General features: G+C 39.3%; 1 protein-coding gene across 2 annotated transcripts in view; it reads right to left on the reverse strand.

The window, feature by feature from the left end:
* Positions 1-2,787: 2,787 nt before the first annotated feature.
* The window catches only part of arhgef12a (Rho guanine nucleotide exchange factor (GEF) 12a), a 63,450-nt gene continuing 50,815 nt past the window's right edge, over positions 2,788-15,422 (reverse strand). For both annotated transcript variants that reach the window (XM_061719343.1, XM_061719342.1), the window contains 19 exons: positions 14,693-14,831; positions 14,575-14,607; positions 13,683-13,834; positions 13,344-13,490; positions 13,021-13,106; positions 12,212-12,337; positions 8,599-8,713; positions 7,383-7,483; positions 7,156-7,233; positions 6,915-6,990; positions 6,642-6,809; positions 6,348-6,435; positions 6,177-6,254; positions 5,995-6,083; positions 5,695-5,898; positions 5,358-5,594; positions 4,306-4,532; positions 4,114-4,189; positions 2,788-4,020 (listed from right to left, as the gene is read on the reverse strand). In XM_061719343.1, the coding sequence (XP_061575327.1) occupies positions 4,010-4,020; positions 4,114-4,189; positions 4,306-4,532; positions 5,358-5,594; positions 5,695-5,898; positions 5,995-6,083; positions 6,177-6,254; positions 6,348-6,435; positions 6,642-6,809; positions 6,915-6,990; positions 7,156-7,233; positions 7,383-7,483; positions 8,599-8,713; positions 12,212-12,337; positions 13,021-13,106; positions 13,344-13,490; positions 13,683-13,834; positions 14,575-14,607; positions 14,693-14,831 (2,231 nt within the window). In that variant the 3' untranslated portion in view covers positions 2,788-4,009. The remainder of the gene's footprint in view (positions 4,021-4,113; positions 4,190-4,305; positions 4,533-5,357; positions 5,595-5,694; positions 5,899-5,994; positions 6,084-6,176; positions 6,255-6,347; positions 6,436-6,641; positions 6,810-6,914; positions 6,991-7,155; positions 7,234-7,382; positions 7,484-8,598; positions 8,714-12,211; positions 12,338-13,020; positions 13,107-13,343; positions 13,491-13,682; positions 13,835-14,574; positions 14,608-14,692; positions 14,832-15,422) is intronic.

The raw sequence follows: 15,422 nt of genomic DNA on the forward strand, positions 1-15,422 counted from the left end.
TCACACAGTGAAGGTTCTTCCAGCTCTGTGCCTAGATACATGATGCAAAAGCACAATCAAAACACTACAACAGGTTACAGCAAACATGAAGGAAGTCACATTAAATGTTTTACAGTCCTTTGTGGAACCGCCTTAGTTAAGCTAAGCTTTGTCCCATTATGGAAACTTAATTATTCCTCTATATAATTCTATGTCACACTAAAGTCAATAAATCTGGTAAATCAAAAGACACCCAGCGTTATTTAAAACAATGATGTCACTGCAGGTTTTAGGGTGGGTCTTCTTTGCATCATGTTTAATGGTGAAAGTTTGCCACCTGCTGGTAATACAAATCACTTTTTTATTATTCCTTTTGCTGATGTCCTTCATCACATGTTACAACCTAACATTTAGAGCTGCCATATGAATACCAAGTGCATTTCTTTTTCTTTCTTTTTTTTTTTTTTTACATCACAGTAAATTTCTTGACATTTGAGTAAGATTGAATAACTGAAGTCCAAATTTCCAACACTATTTTCAATATAAAGTCAATACTGGCAAAAAGATGTGCCAAGCTGTTTGGTTACTTATAAATAGGTCTGCCTCAAAGTGTCCAACCACTTCCTTTATGCATAATATAATGATTTCCTGTCTGCTGCAATGCAAGAACCAAAATGCTTTTATTGAAAAGGTGTTGCAACTTCTTCACTTACAAAGACCACCTCTGTGTAACCGGAGTGAAATCTTCAATGATTTATTTTTCCTAATCTTTACAATCCTCACTTTGCCATACGGCTGAACTTAAATAACTGTCAGAGCCAATGTGAAATAGCAGAAATAGACTCATCACAGGTATATGGTCTTGGAGGATGTTGACCAGTGTACACTATGAAAACCGTTTTTGACAGAGCAGAAAGACAATTATACTTGAGCTAATTTAGAAATGGTGTCATCTCTTACATTGCTCCAGGCCTGAAGATGATGAGAAAGGCAGTCTCCTCTGAAAAAGTTGGTAAGGGCAGCAGTGACCAAACTCTTTCTGCTTAATAATCAACATAATTATAATACGGCATAAATATAGAAGATCAGACATATAGTAGAGACTATGATTTAAAACATTTTCTTAGTTCAGTACCTGTAAAATATTTTTTGCTCTAAAAAAAAGAATCAACAATAAAGCTATTTACGCATGAGCTGTTTATGGAATAATTTAACGGTTTTCGTTGTAAAAACATTTTCAGGAATAACTGACAATTCCTGAATTGTGTTCGCAACATTGTTTTTGTTAGCACCCAAGCAACACTGGGTAGAAATTGATTACCATATTTATATGCCTCTCCATATAAGCAATTTAAATTGAGAAAGCGGTATTAATCCGTATTATTTTTACTATTTTATTATTTTGGAGCATTTTTCAGCTCTAAATAAAACTCGACCAGTTGCTCCCTAACCAGTAAGCATCGAATAGTATTCGCACTAAAGTAGCATCAACACATTTCTCCAACTGATGATAAGGACCACACACGGCTATAAGAAGATTGAATATTAAATATACATTCCTCACGTGGGCACAAACACGACTTTAAATTAATCTTAATATTGCTTCACATCCTCTGGGTGTGAAAATAAGGTAAGACTTGTTAATAATTCTGCCCATTTTGTTGTGATCGTAATGAAGTAGCCGACTTACCATTTGTATACCAGTCCAAAGTATTTATCAAAATAAAATAAAATAATAATAATAATAATAATAATAACAAAGAGAATGAATTGCAGCAATTGACACTGGTAAACTAAGAAAATGTGACATTTAACAAAATGAAAACAGTCATTCATAGAGTTGGTCAGAGTTAGTCCTGCAGTGACAAAACAAGTTATAAGGTTTTTTATTATTTTATTTTTTATTTAAGATTAGTCAACTTATTGGTCTGCTCCAAGCAAGCTCAACAAAATGAGTTTGCTGAAAACATCAAAACTGCATTATATTATTAAGGACTGTCCAATCCATTAATCAAGCCCTGAAGGATGCTGGTGGGGAACCAAGATCTTTGATGAAGAAATGTGTCTCTGAAAAAAATTAAATGAATAAATAAATAAAAATCAGCAAGATCATAAACTTCTGGTTATATGTAATCAGAAAACAACATCAGTTAAATGTATGGAAATATATACAATTGAAAGTAAGGGGACTTTTGAACACAAATTGAGCTAAGACAAAAAAAAAAAAAAAAAAAAATGTATGCGTGAGCTTCATGATACAATTCCAGGATCCATCAGGCCCAAATTGAAATAGTGGTTCAAGGAGAAAGAAACAGACTGGCCACCACAGAGTCCAGACTTTAAATGCAGTGATAACATCTGAGATGTGCTGGAGGAGACTTTATGTAGCAGTCTGACTCTCCCATCATCTATAGATGTGACATTGAATAAACTTATCAAAAGGATGCCATGGTCAATGTGTGCCACAGTCAAAGCAAAAGATGGCCAAACATTTTTTTTCTTACCAGGCAGTGTAAATAGATGTTTGGTGGTGCCTCCTTAAAAACAAAAGGAAAACATGCATATTTATACCACGTGAGGAAGACGCCAGACGTAGTACATTAACCAACCATTGACCAACTGACATGTTTCTTTTACATTCTGATTTAAGAATAAGAAAATGTCCTTCAATCATTTAGAACTTTCCTAATAAACTGTTTAGGGGACCATGAGTATAACAGCCTGGCAACATGTAACTCCATTAGATTTAAAAAGCTTCATAGCACATATGGAAGCCCTGAGTAAATAAAGAAAAAAAGCCCGTTGTCATTTTTTGAACATGTCATGGCACCATTTATTTCTTAAAGTTATGCATAACTTTTCAACTTGATCATTGTACAGTATATGTTGAACTTCATGACATTATTAGAATATCAGGCGGTCATCTCAGCATCACCAATGGTAGCAAAATGAAGCAGCATTTCCATCAGAAGCTGATACAGGGAGAGCATGGCCGCTCCTTGTAGGAGAAGGGAATCAAGGCAAGAAAACCAGAGGCAGATGAGGAAGCATGACATATAGTGTAGGAGGGGATAAATAAGCATCAAAGCCACTGGGCTGCCTGGAAGAGGAGAAGGATGGCGCCCATACATGTTCACAGGGAAAAGAAGGGAGAGAATCACACGCAAAAGGAGAAGAGTGGCAGAACAGAGGCGAAATCCCCTCAGCAAGGAGGAGAACGATGAAGGAGTCAGCACAGAAATGCTACAGGACCAGATCAGAGCCTAGAGACTCTTCATTCTAGTTAACACCACAACTATAATTTACCTAAAATTATAGACTTGAACAGATTTCAAGAGCTTTAACACAACAAAATCTATCCATCACCAGTGCAACTCTGGCCTCTATCAGTCTGAATTATAGTGCTGCCATTCATCAAGATACGTTAGAAAGCTTGTAAGCTTGCTTGGACTCACACCAACCATGTGTGACTGAAGCAGGACACACAGCCAAAAAGGTTACACCATGGCCAAAAGCATGCAAGCAATATGGGAAACACTTTTTTAAAAAATGAAAAGAAAGAAAATAAATACATCTTGGGATAAAAAAAAATCTTAATACATTATCTTAAAATTTTCCTTTTCTTGCTTTGTGTTTCATATATATATATTCTAAACACACATCTTTGTACATTTTGGTATAAGTTCTCTTTCTTGTAGGAAGTTTAGGGGAAAATGGGTGTTCAATGGTAGAAGGGGTTGAGGTTCTGGGTCAGTTCCACTTCCCTGATTGCCTTGTGCTAAGAAGGGGGGGTGCAGCATCACACAGATGAATCCTCCCTTCAAACGTTTGCTCACACTCAAGTCTTTCATTCTCTGTTGTGACCGTGGGCAACGGCAATGAAAAAAATAAAATAAAAAGAAGGTTCAGCAGTGAGAGAACAGGCTTATAGGACGTCCAGAAAGTCCAGGACACAAGAAGTAGGAACAGACTGCAAGTCGGTACTTCTTCTTTTGGACCAGAGCCAAAAGCTCCATCACTGACTTCCACACTATCTCTTGTCTGCGGGTGAAAAAAAGCAGGATCAGAAAAGGACAGATATGAGAATTGACGTGTACTTTAAGAGTGAGTAATTATGCTGTGCATGAAGGGTACCTTTATTTCCATCCGTATCTGCTGCTGACCTCTCTGACCTTTGGCGTATTTGATTATTGTACTTGGTCTCAACATCCTGCAAGGAAGAATTACGTACATCAAGATTACATGATAATACAGCTACTATGTCAATGGATTAAATAACTATTAAAGGTCTGTTTTGAGGAGCTGAGAACAAATACATTCCTGTACCTTCAGATAGTTGAGGTTTGCCTGAAGATTTCTAAGGTGAGACAGCACCTGTCTGCTGAAAGTGGAAAGGCTGCCAGCCTGTGATGCTGAGGAAAACCTCAGATTGATGCCGGAGTCGGCGGCGCAGCCTTGCGAGGTGCTCAGCTGTTTGCCTGTGGCTGATGTCAAGATTTCATCGTCTGTGGTGCTCTCTCCTAGGCCACCATAACCCTCCAGAACTAAACATCCTGCAGGGAAATCAAAATAAAATGTTTGGTACTGGTACTGTGAAAGAGTGTGATCAGGAAGATTTATTTATTTATTCTTTTTTTCATTCATTGATAAAATAAAACCACAAACAATCCAATATAAACACAAACGTTCCAAAATTGTGAATGAAAGGGAGCAGAAAGAAGAAGAATCTTATTTAATCTGCCCCTTTTTCCCAAGAAATCAATTCACAAAGAACTTAAATTAAAAAATTAAAAAAACAACAACAAAGTAAATTGAAAAATAAAAATAAAATAGCCGCCGGCCAACACAGACAGTGACATTCCTTCTTAGTTCCCAAGTCACAACTCAGTTAATACCACCCAACAACAAACAATGTTACATTATTATCAACATATTACATTATATTTCATTATATTTCCTTAACATACTGGCTTTAATTGTTCTTTTGAATGTAATGTTTGATTTGGATTCTTTGTTTTCTTTGTTCAGATTGTTCCATAAACTGCTTTCACAGAAACACAACGTTCCATCAATTTAGTCCTGAATCTTGGTTTTTTAAAGATCTCTGTTCCTTTTAAGTTATACTTGCTTTCTCTTTTTTCAAATCTTTTCTGAATGTTGATTGGTAAAGTTTTCTTATGAGCGTTAAACATAATTTGCAGAATACTATAATCTACTAATTCATGGAATTTCAACAATTGTAACTGAAGGAATAATGGATTTAAGATTAAGATTTAAGTAATTGTACATAAAATAAATACTAATATTGATCAGTAGAGACCAATTCATTAGGAGCTTCATATATTTAAGCCCACCATGTCCAGACTGCCTCTGCTCACCATAATCTTCGGGTGTGTCAAAGAAGCCAGTGTCCCCAGATCCCATGTCTTGAGTCAGGTCCTCCGTCTGGCAGCTGCTTTTCTCGGAGCCGTTGTGGACCATCACCTTTGCACGGCTGTCTATCGGGGTCCGCAGAGATGTGGTCCTTAGGAGACGGGCCCCCGTGGAGCGTTTGTTTTGTTTTGCTGCCTCCTGGGACATAAGCTGTGTCACCAACACCTGCTTCAATGCTGCCACTGAGAAAACATATGTTTTTAATGAACATACAGTCCCTGAACAATATAAGTCAGGTCAGCAGCGCATGTAGTCAGCAGTGCATGTGTTTTGTGTGCTCACATGTTTTCAGTGCTTCATCTGCTCTGGAGGGAAACGCTTCGAACAGGTTTCCTTCTCTAACATCACCAGTCACTTGGTAAGGAAGGTCAGGGTCCACGAAGCTGCCCTCTTCCTCCTCGTCATCTGCCTTCACTTCCTCAAACGGATTCCTACCAGGTAGAGAACCCTGCAATACACTTCTTGAGGCTGGACTGGTCTCTTTATCTGGGAAGGTACAATTACGGTTATCAGAAGAGGATCATTCAAGATGGATTGAACACATTTCCAAGACAAGCTGTATAAATGAGCAGCTTGAGATACCTGTGGACTGTGTACTGCTGGTGCGATCGAGGTCTCTACTCAGCCTGGAAACCCCTGTTGATATGATTTCGACACCATCTCTCTCCCCGCTGGCAGACAAGCAGAGTCTTAGTTCAGTAACAAGTGAAAACCCCGGGAGACATCAGAACTGATCAAGTTATGAAAATGAAAAAGAGACATACTCAGTCTGGGGTAAAGGTATGACGCTGTGAGGCTTGACTTTTGTAGAATCTGCTTTCTGGGAGATCAGACTCTGCCACCTGGTACAAGAGAGGCAGAAAAAGAACATAAAACTTGTAGCCGATTTAACAACTAAGAATTAGATCTATCGATCAAAAGGTAGTTGGTCTCACGTTTTTTGATCTGCAACTGTGGGTGCCATTAGCTCATAGATCTGGGCACCGTTGTCTGACATGGAGAGGACAAAGAAGGACTTGTTGTCTGTCAGGAAAGAGGGTGAAAAAAGGAACCATATTAATAATTATTTTTCCTGCTGTTTTGCAAGGTTGTCCAAAATCATTCTTATACCAAGTGCTTGGTCAAAGGTTGAGCAATTGTAAAAAGACCGTGGCAGTAATTATCAGTTAAATTACACCAAGTGAGGTGATGTAACAAATATTAACATCAAAAGGTGCGTGTGAACTGACCTGTAGCCACAGAACGCACTAGTACAGTGTTGAGCTTGATAATTGGGCTGAAGATATGTTTGGTATCGGCAGTGCCTGCCAGGTTTTTACTGTGACACTTGAGGATCAGACGCTCGTCTTGTTTCTGCAGCAGAACGAGAATGTCCTCCAGTAGGAGCGTGTACAACTCTGAAAAGAGACATAATGTCAGATATATTCACTATCATATACAAACTGTGGTTATTATGTGCAACACACATTCATAATTGAACTCTAATAGAGTTCATTACAAACCAATAGTCTTGTCTTTGTTCACTTTCCATGACAGGGGGCCCTCGTGCACCATCGTCTTCTTGGTTAGATCCAGGTTCTGGTGAATGTAGACCAGGAAAAAACATTAAGAAGCTATTAAGTATTGGCTACTAATATATGGAGCCATTTCCACATAAAGGGTTTCTTATCTCTCACATTTTTCAGATGGCCTTTGTGTGTGTAAACTTCAAGCTAAGCTAAAACGTTTGTGCAGATAACTCACCTTTAGCTCAAGGATCATGGGGTTGTCTGACTGCTTTAGAGAGGAGAGGTCCAGTCTTCTCTGATAGTCCTCTAACCTCTGGAGGAAAAAGGGTTAGAAATGCCAAAAAAAAAGAAAAGAAAAAAAAAAGTTAGTGCTCGCTTAAAAATAAGCAGCCATAATAAAATGTGTGGAAAAAAGAGAGAATGGCATTAAGTAGATTTACAAAACAACAAAGAATATTGCACCTGCTTGTCCTCAGATTCCTTCACAGCCTGGTTGACGTGACTGAGGACCTTCCTGCAGCTTTCTGCTGCCTGTTTCACTTTCTCCTTCTCCACTGAATTGTCTGAAAGATATTATGGCATCAAGTTGTAAGGCCTCTTCCGTTCTGTGGAGAGCTGTCCAATACATTTTATAGCTCCCCTGTCCATTAACACGCCATCATTATTAAAAATTATGATAAAGCAAGCGAAGCATTAGGGTGCTATAATAGGTGGTTATATTTTATCATTAGTGTGTTCTCTCAGTGAGACCCTAATTCCAGCCAAGAATAAAATGACGGAGCAAATAATGAATGCGTCATTTTCGGAAATTTGCACTATCACTCCAAGACTATTATAATTATATGCTCTCCATTAGTCTTTGCAGTTGGTTAACAGATAACAAGTTACCAGACAGAGCCCTGCCAAAGACTGAATTACTCAAACTTAAGGGCGGATTTACTTTTTTTTCTTCTGATTATCAAATGCAAATTAGATACTATTCCCTACCTATTGGCTTTTTCTTCTTCTACTTTTATTTAGTTGCATAGAAGATTAGTCAATTATTTCCCACTGTGGATTCACCCCTTAATAGAATATAAATGATGTGGGTATAAAAGGAGAGAAACCATCAACGTTATAATTGAACTCTTCTTAAAGCAGTAAATTCAGCTGCATTCAAGGGTGCTGCAACTGTGCAGCCAAACTGTGGAGCCAAAATTACATCTAATAATTGCATCCATAATTAGTCAAAACCTGAGAAGCAATAAGTATCACTGAGAATGTCAGTAAAGTCTAAAAGTGTATGCATTTTTTTTTTAAATAAAAAAACATCAATAGAAGTTTGGAGCTTTCATTTTGTTTTTCAAAAGTAGATAAGAATGCGTGTTTGCAAGTCTCCAGAGAAACACCTACTTAGACCTGGCCCTGGAGATTTGTATTACCATTTTCTGTGTTGCCTGACATGTTATAACACAAATGACTGATGAAGAGAGTAATTAGATAATTAGTCATAAGTTAACATTATTAATTGTTGCTACTCTGTGATGACATTTTACATAATGGGTTGATTCAGGTGTTTGCCATGTTGAAGACTTCAATTAGTCTACAATTCACACTGCATGTTAATTGATCAAAACCTGAACAAATCAAAGTGCGCTGTGACAAAAGAGGTCTGACGAGTAAGGCAGCGTGACAGCACCTGTGTACTTGACGATGTTGTCTAGTAGCAGGGGGTACTTGGTGAGCCGTTGCATCTCTACTGGAATGATGTCTTTAAGCTGCAGGCGGCGGCACAGTCTGTTACTCTCTGCCTCCTGCAAACAAACAAAATAGAAGTTGGTTAGACTCTTAAGTAGTCACGGAACAGCCAATATACACATACATACATACATACATACATACACATACACATATATTTAATTAAGCCCTAAATCAGAAAAATATGCAGTGGTATTAAGAATTCAAATAAAAAAAAAGAGCAGTGGTTCTTAGATTTTGCTTGACTTTTATTTCATATATATACAATATTAGCTCAAGATATTTTGTGTTTCAGCTTTGACGTCCATTTCATTTGTTACTGTTGACCCATTCCCACATTTCAGGCCTGTAACATGTGTCTCTTCCTTCTACCCATCCATCCATCAATCAATCTTAATTCTCTCATACAATACTCAGAGCTTGTGGCCATATGGGAATGTTAAAACCTAAATCCACTGTTAGCTATGAACTAGACAGCTTCCTCTTTCCCACCCCCATCTTCACTGCACCAGACTTGTACATTGCCTTGTACGTCGCCTGCATCACTGTGGACACGCACCCATCTGCATGTTTCTTTCCCACTGTGTTTTATTCTCACTCAACAACGAGAACCTAAGATGCTTAAAGCGACACTACGTAACTTTTCCACCTTAATATCATATTTCCAGAGTCATTGTGATGGTACATCAACTTCCAACAGGTTTAATGACACCTCTGTCATGGTCTGGGGGGGTCTGTTTCACATTCACTGGCACTATGTAACTTTGAGGAGCATGGTAGGAACCCTGCCACACTAAAAAACTACAAATCGTTACGACTTTGACTGCTTTACGGCATACGTCACTTCCCCCTCCTTCCCGATTCGCAGTCGAGACGAAAATGGGCGGGGCTTGGAGCGCAGAGCTCCGCAGAAGCTGTTGCTGCGTTGTGGCTGCAGCAGCTCCACACACAACAGACGTGGGGAAAAGATCCTAATGGTTTAACTTTTCAACGGTTTCCTGCTTGGAGGCAGAACCACGGAGACCAAGTATCTGACATAACAAAGTAAAAGAGTGAAAGAGTCGTCGGCTCGCTTTGGATCGCGGCTGTAACGACCAAACACCGGCTTCCACACAGTAAAGCCTGAATTATGGTTCTGCGTTAAATCGACGCACACCTACGGCGTAGGGTACGTGGCGACGCGCAACGTACGGTGCGTGTCGCCGCGTACCCTACGCCGTAGGCTCTGCGTCGATTTAACGCAGAACCATAAATCAGCCTTAAGCCACAAACACTCAAACAGACCGGGACGGATCAAAACACGGGTTTTATTCCCCACTTCGCCAGCTAAACGCAGTTGCTGGCCAGCTCTCTGCGGTGCAATTAACCCCAATCTTCAGATAAAACTAGTTTATTGAGGAAAAAATATTAACTCTTATTTGTAGCTGCAGAGGAAAAAAATTATCTCACGAGGAAAACAAAAATAATCACGCCTCGGAGCCTATTCAGCATAATATAGCAGTCAAAAAAAAGAAAAGAGAAATAAGAGGGATACAAAACATGTACTGTATGTTGTACTATTATACAAATTTATTGAAACACATGGGTCTTCAGTAATGATTTCATATGGATCCAGACCGTTAATAATCATTATTTTCTCCATATACCGCTCCCTGGCTTCCATGTTTAAGGTATCCCGGTAAATTCCAGTTCCTTTCCAGCAGTTTAACATCTTTTTTTTCTGTTCACTTGGTGAAACAGAAAAGCGTCCCGTCTTCTATCAAAACAAATGCAGCAACGGGACAGGAGTTTTCCGGCAGTACGCGCTGGTGCTCATGGGAAACGTAGTGTTCTTTCTGGTAAAACAATACCGCTTTTGTCCAAAAGATGCCGCCAAACTCAGAAAAGCTGAAAGTTACGTTGTGCTGCTTTAAATGAGACATTTTATGGAAAGATCCCTCTCTATTTTCCTGAGAATTCTCTTTCACAGAGAAGCTCACATTTGCAGGATCCTGTGACATTGCAGAGCTCCATCTGATTCAATTTACATCATGCTGAATTTGCTATACCTTAGAAGTAAGAAGCACTGAGGGGAAAGACCAACTTCAAAAGAAGCATGCCCTGTGGAAGATGGTGGTGGAGTGGAGTCTAACCAGCATTAAAACTAGCAACTATGAACAGGGCAGGGAAGGCAAGGTTGAAAAGAGAGCCCATCTATCCGTGTGGTGTTTTGAACAAAAACATTTTACAGACATTGAAAAAAGAAAGACATGAAAAAAAAGTAGTAACATGTCTGTCAGAACAAAAAGGACCAAGCCCTCACAATGAGAGCTGGATGAGAGTCTCGCTCAAGTTGTACAAGGGCTGAATGGCATGCAACTTATAGGTCCGTAACTCCTTATGATCCTCTCACAGGACGCTACAAAGAAGAAGGTCATATTTCTTTTTCTAAATTCACATAATTCATGTAGATTGGCCAGACCAAGTCCCAAAAATCCTTTACTATCCCATCAAGACTAAAGAGCCAGTCCAGTGCTCTACAATCAACCAACATGCTGAGGGATGTAAATATTTGCCAGAATTTGTATTAAGTTGATGTTTGTTTGAGGGGCAGCAATTTTCCAACAGCTGCATCAACAATAGACCAGACTGCACTGGAGTTATGTAGCTATATAATTACAGTCCAACATCTCCAGGACGTATGGCTGCCAAATGTTCACAGCACATCCTCACTTGGCACTTGGGTGAATCCAATCTTTTATGCAACCTAATGCAACTCAAAACCAGGTGGTAATCAGCTGACTGTGTATCTCTTGTCTTCACCCCAGTATTTAAGACAAATGGACATAGTCCCAATTGCGTGATTGTAAAACATAAATCATTGACAATGTGACCTACATTATCCTAGTACTGTGCATGAATGAAAACTCTTGGCTTGAAAACTGTGTTTTTAATGGACAAACCAAGACAAGAACAGAGGTCAAATAGCAGAAAGCTGTGGGTTCAGACGGCATCAAAAACTCTCTTTCATCAAAAACAGTTTGAGTAAATTGGTAAAAAAAAATTACTTAATGAAAACTTTTTGAATCACTATAATCTTATTATTTTACTAAGCTGTGTCAGCTTCTCTAGGCTCTGGGATGCTTTTTCTAGTATGGTCTATGCATGTTTTAGCAAGAAAAAAGCAAAATCACATTCTGCAGTCATGAAAAAGACAGTGCTACGGAAGGAGGATATTTGTACTGGCCTGCCTGCAGTCCAGACATGTCTCCAACAAGGGAGGTGTGGAAAATTTAAATGACAAACATGATGACAATCCTGAACTCATGCACACCTTAAAATGTGTTTTCTAGGACATATATCACTATGACACTTAAATGTCAATTCTCAATGTCAGAGCATCTGCCAATATACTGAGTACATTTCTTTTTTGTAATACCATTCAGACATTCTGACCAATTAATACACTCTACACTTATCTATGATGATGTCATTACAGACACTTCAAACACACATTTGTTAAAATGTTAAGGATGGAAGGTTGTCTCTGTCCAATGTGAGAACAAGGCGAGTACCTGGATGAACGAAGTGAATCTTGAGTCTTTCTTCTGCCTGGTCTTGATGATCTCCAGAGCAAAAGGCTGGTTACTGCAAAATGTCCCCACTGCCTGCTGGATCCTCTCTTCTTCTCCAACACTGAACTGTATTGACCGAGGAAAGATCCAGGGAAAGAGAACATAGACGGAGTGAGGCTCAGTCACTCCAGTTCAGGGCGGTTTGGGATAGAAATGTCTTGCATTACAACGAGTAGCCGACTCCCAGAGGGAGGCCAGACTCAAGTCCTTTTAACAAAGTAATCTTAAGGTTCAGTGTAAACTAGATCAGTACTCCTACCCTCAGGGGACCATATACCCTACTTATCCCCCATAGTGAGGTTTCAGACTAAGTAGATATGTGGCTACCTCGCCTCAATTACATCATGCATGGTTGAAATGCGCAGATGTCATCCAAATCTGGGGCATCTTCTGACATGTCCATATATCAGGGAACAAGCTTACTTTTCTTTTATTTGCTTCCACATTTGCTACTGAAAAATCTTTCTCAAGTTTTAGATTTTCCCTGTCAGATTCAGAGTAGGATTTAAGTTTTTAAACAAGATTCAGGTGCAAATATGTTGGAAAAATGACGGTCCATTTCAAATAAATCCAATGCCAAGGCCTAATTTTCTTTCCCATCGCAAAAGTAAGTCAAGCAACAGTTTAAATATTTTATGTGCACACCAAGTTGTTTTCCATCCACATCACGCATCTTGAAATGCAGTTATTGTAAAAGCAAAAAAAAAAAGAGAATATAAGTCATTTTTTGAATTGACCATTCTACTCACCCAGGACAGCAAGTCATCTCCAATCTGATCGATTACTGAAGAGTCATTTCTCTTCCGAACAGCTGTCATTTGCTCAAGTATTGAAACTGAAATTAAATACAAATGTATCAATGAAAGATTAGGATGTTTGCGTTTTAGTGACATTTAAAAGAAAAATATTAAATAAAAATGCAAGGATATCCATGCTCAATTAATTTAGCTTTACTTTAATGTGTATTTCAATTCACACTAACATGTATTTGAGGAGTTTGTTGGCTTCTTCATGGCTCACTACAGTCATGCATTAATGACAATATTTCATAGATGTCAGGATGTATGTGTACCATGCAGCTGAAGAACCTCTTCCAGGTTGGTGAAGATGTTTTTGATGTCAGCAGGAGGAAGGATTGTATCTTTGGAGAGCTTCTGGTAAAATACGTTGTCCAAAACTCTCAGCATCCGCACATGCGCACGCTCCGTATAAAACAACTCTGCAAACACAACAGAAGCTGTTTATTAACATGTAAGGACTTGTGACTTTCAGCAGCTGCTCTTCTTCCCCTTGAACATGCTGCATTCTCTAATACAACAGCTCCTTGAAGCACATTGATGTGAAACCTGTTACACCGTATGTTTTGAGGACAGATGTAGCTACAGTTAGATTTACAGAACTGGATCCTCACCATACAGTACTTCCTGTCTCTTGATTTCATGAGGCCTTAGACCTGCAAGCACTTCTCGTCCTACCAGCTGCTGCCAATTTGGGGGATCATGCTCAGAGTCTGTCCCTTGGTCATCTTCACTCTGGACATCAGCAGCACCCAATCCTTCAAGTCTGTGAGAGCAGAAAGGCACATTTCCATTTGGTTCTTCTTCTTTTTTTTTTTTGGTTGATTGAAGGCACCAAAATCAGAATAACAATCAGAATTAAAGCTGCAAGCAGCGATGAACGGGCCCTCGCGCGTGCAATTTGCACCAATTAAGGTTAAGGACTCAAAACTAAGTCCAATGACACCACCCACAACTCTTTATGTCAAACCATTCAAAAGTTATGGCAGAAAATAGGAACTAGGAAATATCGACCAATCAGAAGACGGGGCGGGGCTAATTCACACCTATTATGGTCAAGGGACTCAAAATAGAGTTCGATGACACCACCCACGACTCTCTATGTCAAACCATTCAAAAGTTAAAACAGAAAATAGGGACAACCAATCAGAAGAAGGGGTGGGGCTAATTCAGGCCAATGAAGGTCAAGGACTCAATACAGAGTCCAATGACACCACCCACATGTCTTTATCACAACCCGTTCAAAAGTTACGGCAGAGAAAAGTTTTCTAGGGGGCGCTGTTGAGCCATTTTGCCACGCCCATTAATGCAAACCATGAAATATCAAATTTATCGCCAGGCCTGGCTTGCGTGCAAAACTGGTGACTTTTGGGGCACATTTAGTGGGGGAAAAAGGCCCTCCTTTCGTCAGAAGAATAAGGATAAGGAAAAAAAGGAAAGTTCCTACAGATACAATAGGGCCTTCGCACTGTAAGTGCTCGGGCCCTAATAATGAGATACACTCACCTTCTAATGGCCTTTGGTGTTCCTTCATGAACTCTATTAGAATGTAAACAGCAAAATCAGTAAAAAAAGAAATACATCTCAGAAATTTCTGAAATCCCAAACGTCACTGCAAAAACACCTGTCAATTTCTCTGTCATCCTCTTGTAACTGGTCCAAGCTATACAGGTCCAAGTGTGAAGCAGGATATGGCAACCCATCCAAAGGGTCAGGCTGAGGACCATCACTCAGCCTGGGGGTGCCTGATGTTGGAGTCCCACCTGACGGATAAATATAGCTTACTTAAATTATTCCTGAAAGTCATATTAATGCAGATTCTAGGTTATAACCACATACGCCTATACATGAGCTTCAGGGGTGCAGCGTCTTTGTTCCATTTTCAATATGACCTCAAGTGGACCCCGACTGTTTCAGAGTTGGAGTGCTTCCAAACACCGACACTTGAGTTGCATTTGTGAGATCATGAGTTTATCTGAAAGTTTCAAGATCATGCAGGAGTCACAATATCTTACAATAATCTGCGTGTTAATCTGTATCCATCAAGTAAACAATGAAATTAAAAAGCTGTCCTCACCTTCCGCTCCCCCCAAAAAATTGCTATTGTTTGGGATGTATTGTCCTTTTTATTATCATTCTAACAAGGTGAGTGGTGTCAAACAAAAGTGATTTTCAATGTCTAAACCCCGTATTAAATATCCTTGTAGATTCTCTAACTTGTTTACATGTGTGGTTTTCCTCCAAACATTATGACATACTGTTGATATGCGAGTCACAGACTGCTCATGGTGTTTTATTTAGAACATCGACTGGAGTCTGTCTGCCGTTCTTGTGTCTAAGTCCTGCAAACTTAA

The sequence above is a fragment of the Cololabis saira genome, chromosome 4, assembly GCF_033807715.1.
Source record: "Cololabis saira isolate AMF1-May2022 chromosome 4, fColSai1.1, whole genome shotgun sequence".
In the NCBI taxonomy this organism is placed as follows: domain Eukaryota; kingdom Metazoa; phylum Chordata; class Actinopteri; order Beloniformes; family Belonidae; genus Cololabis; species Cololabis saira.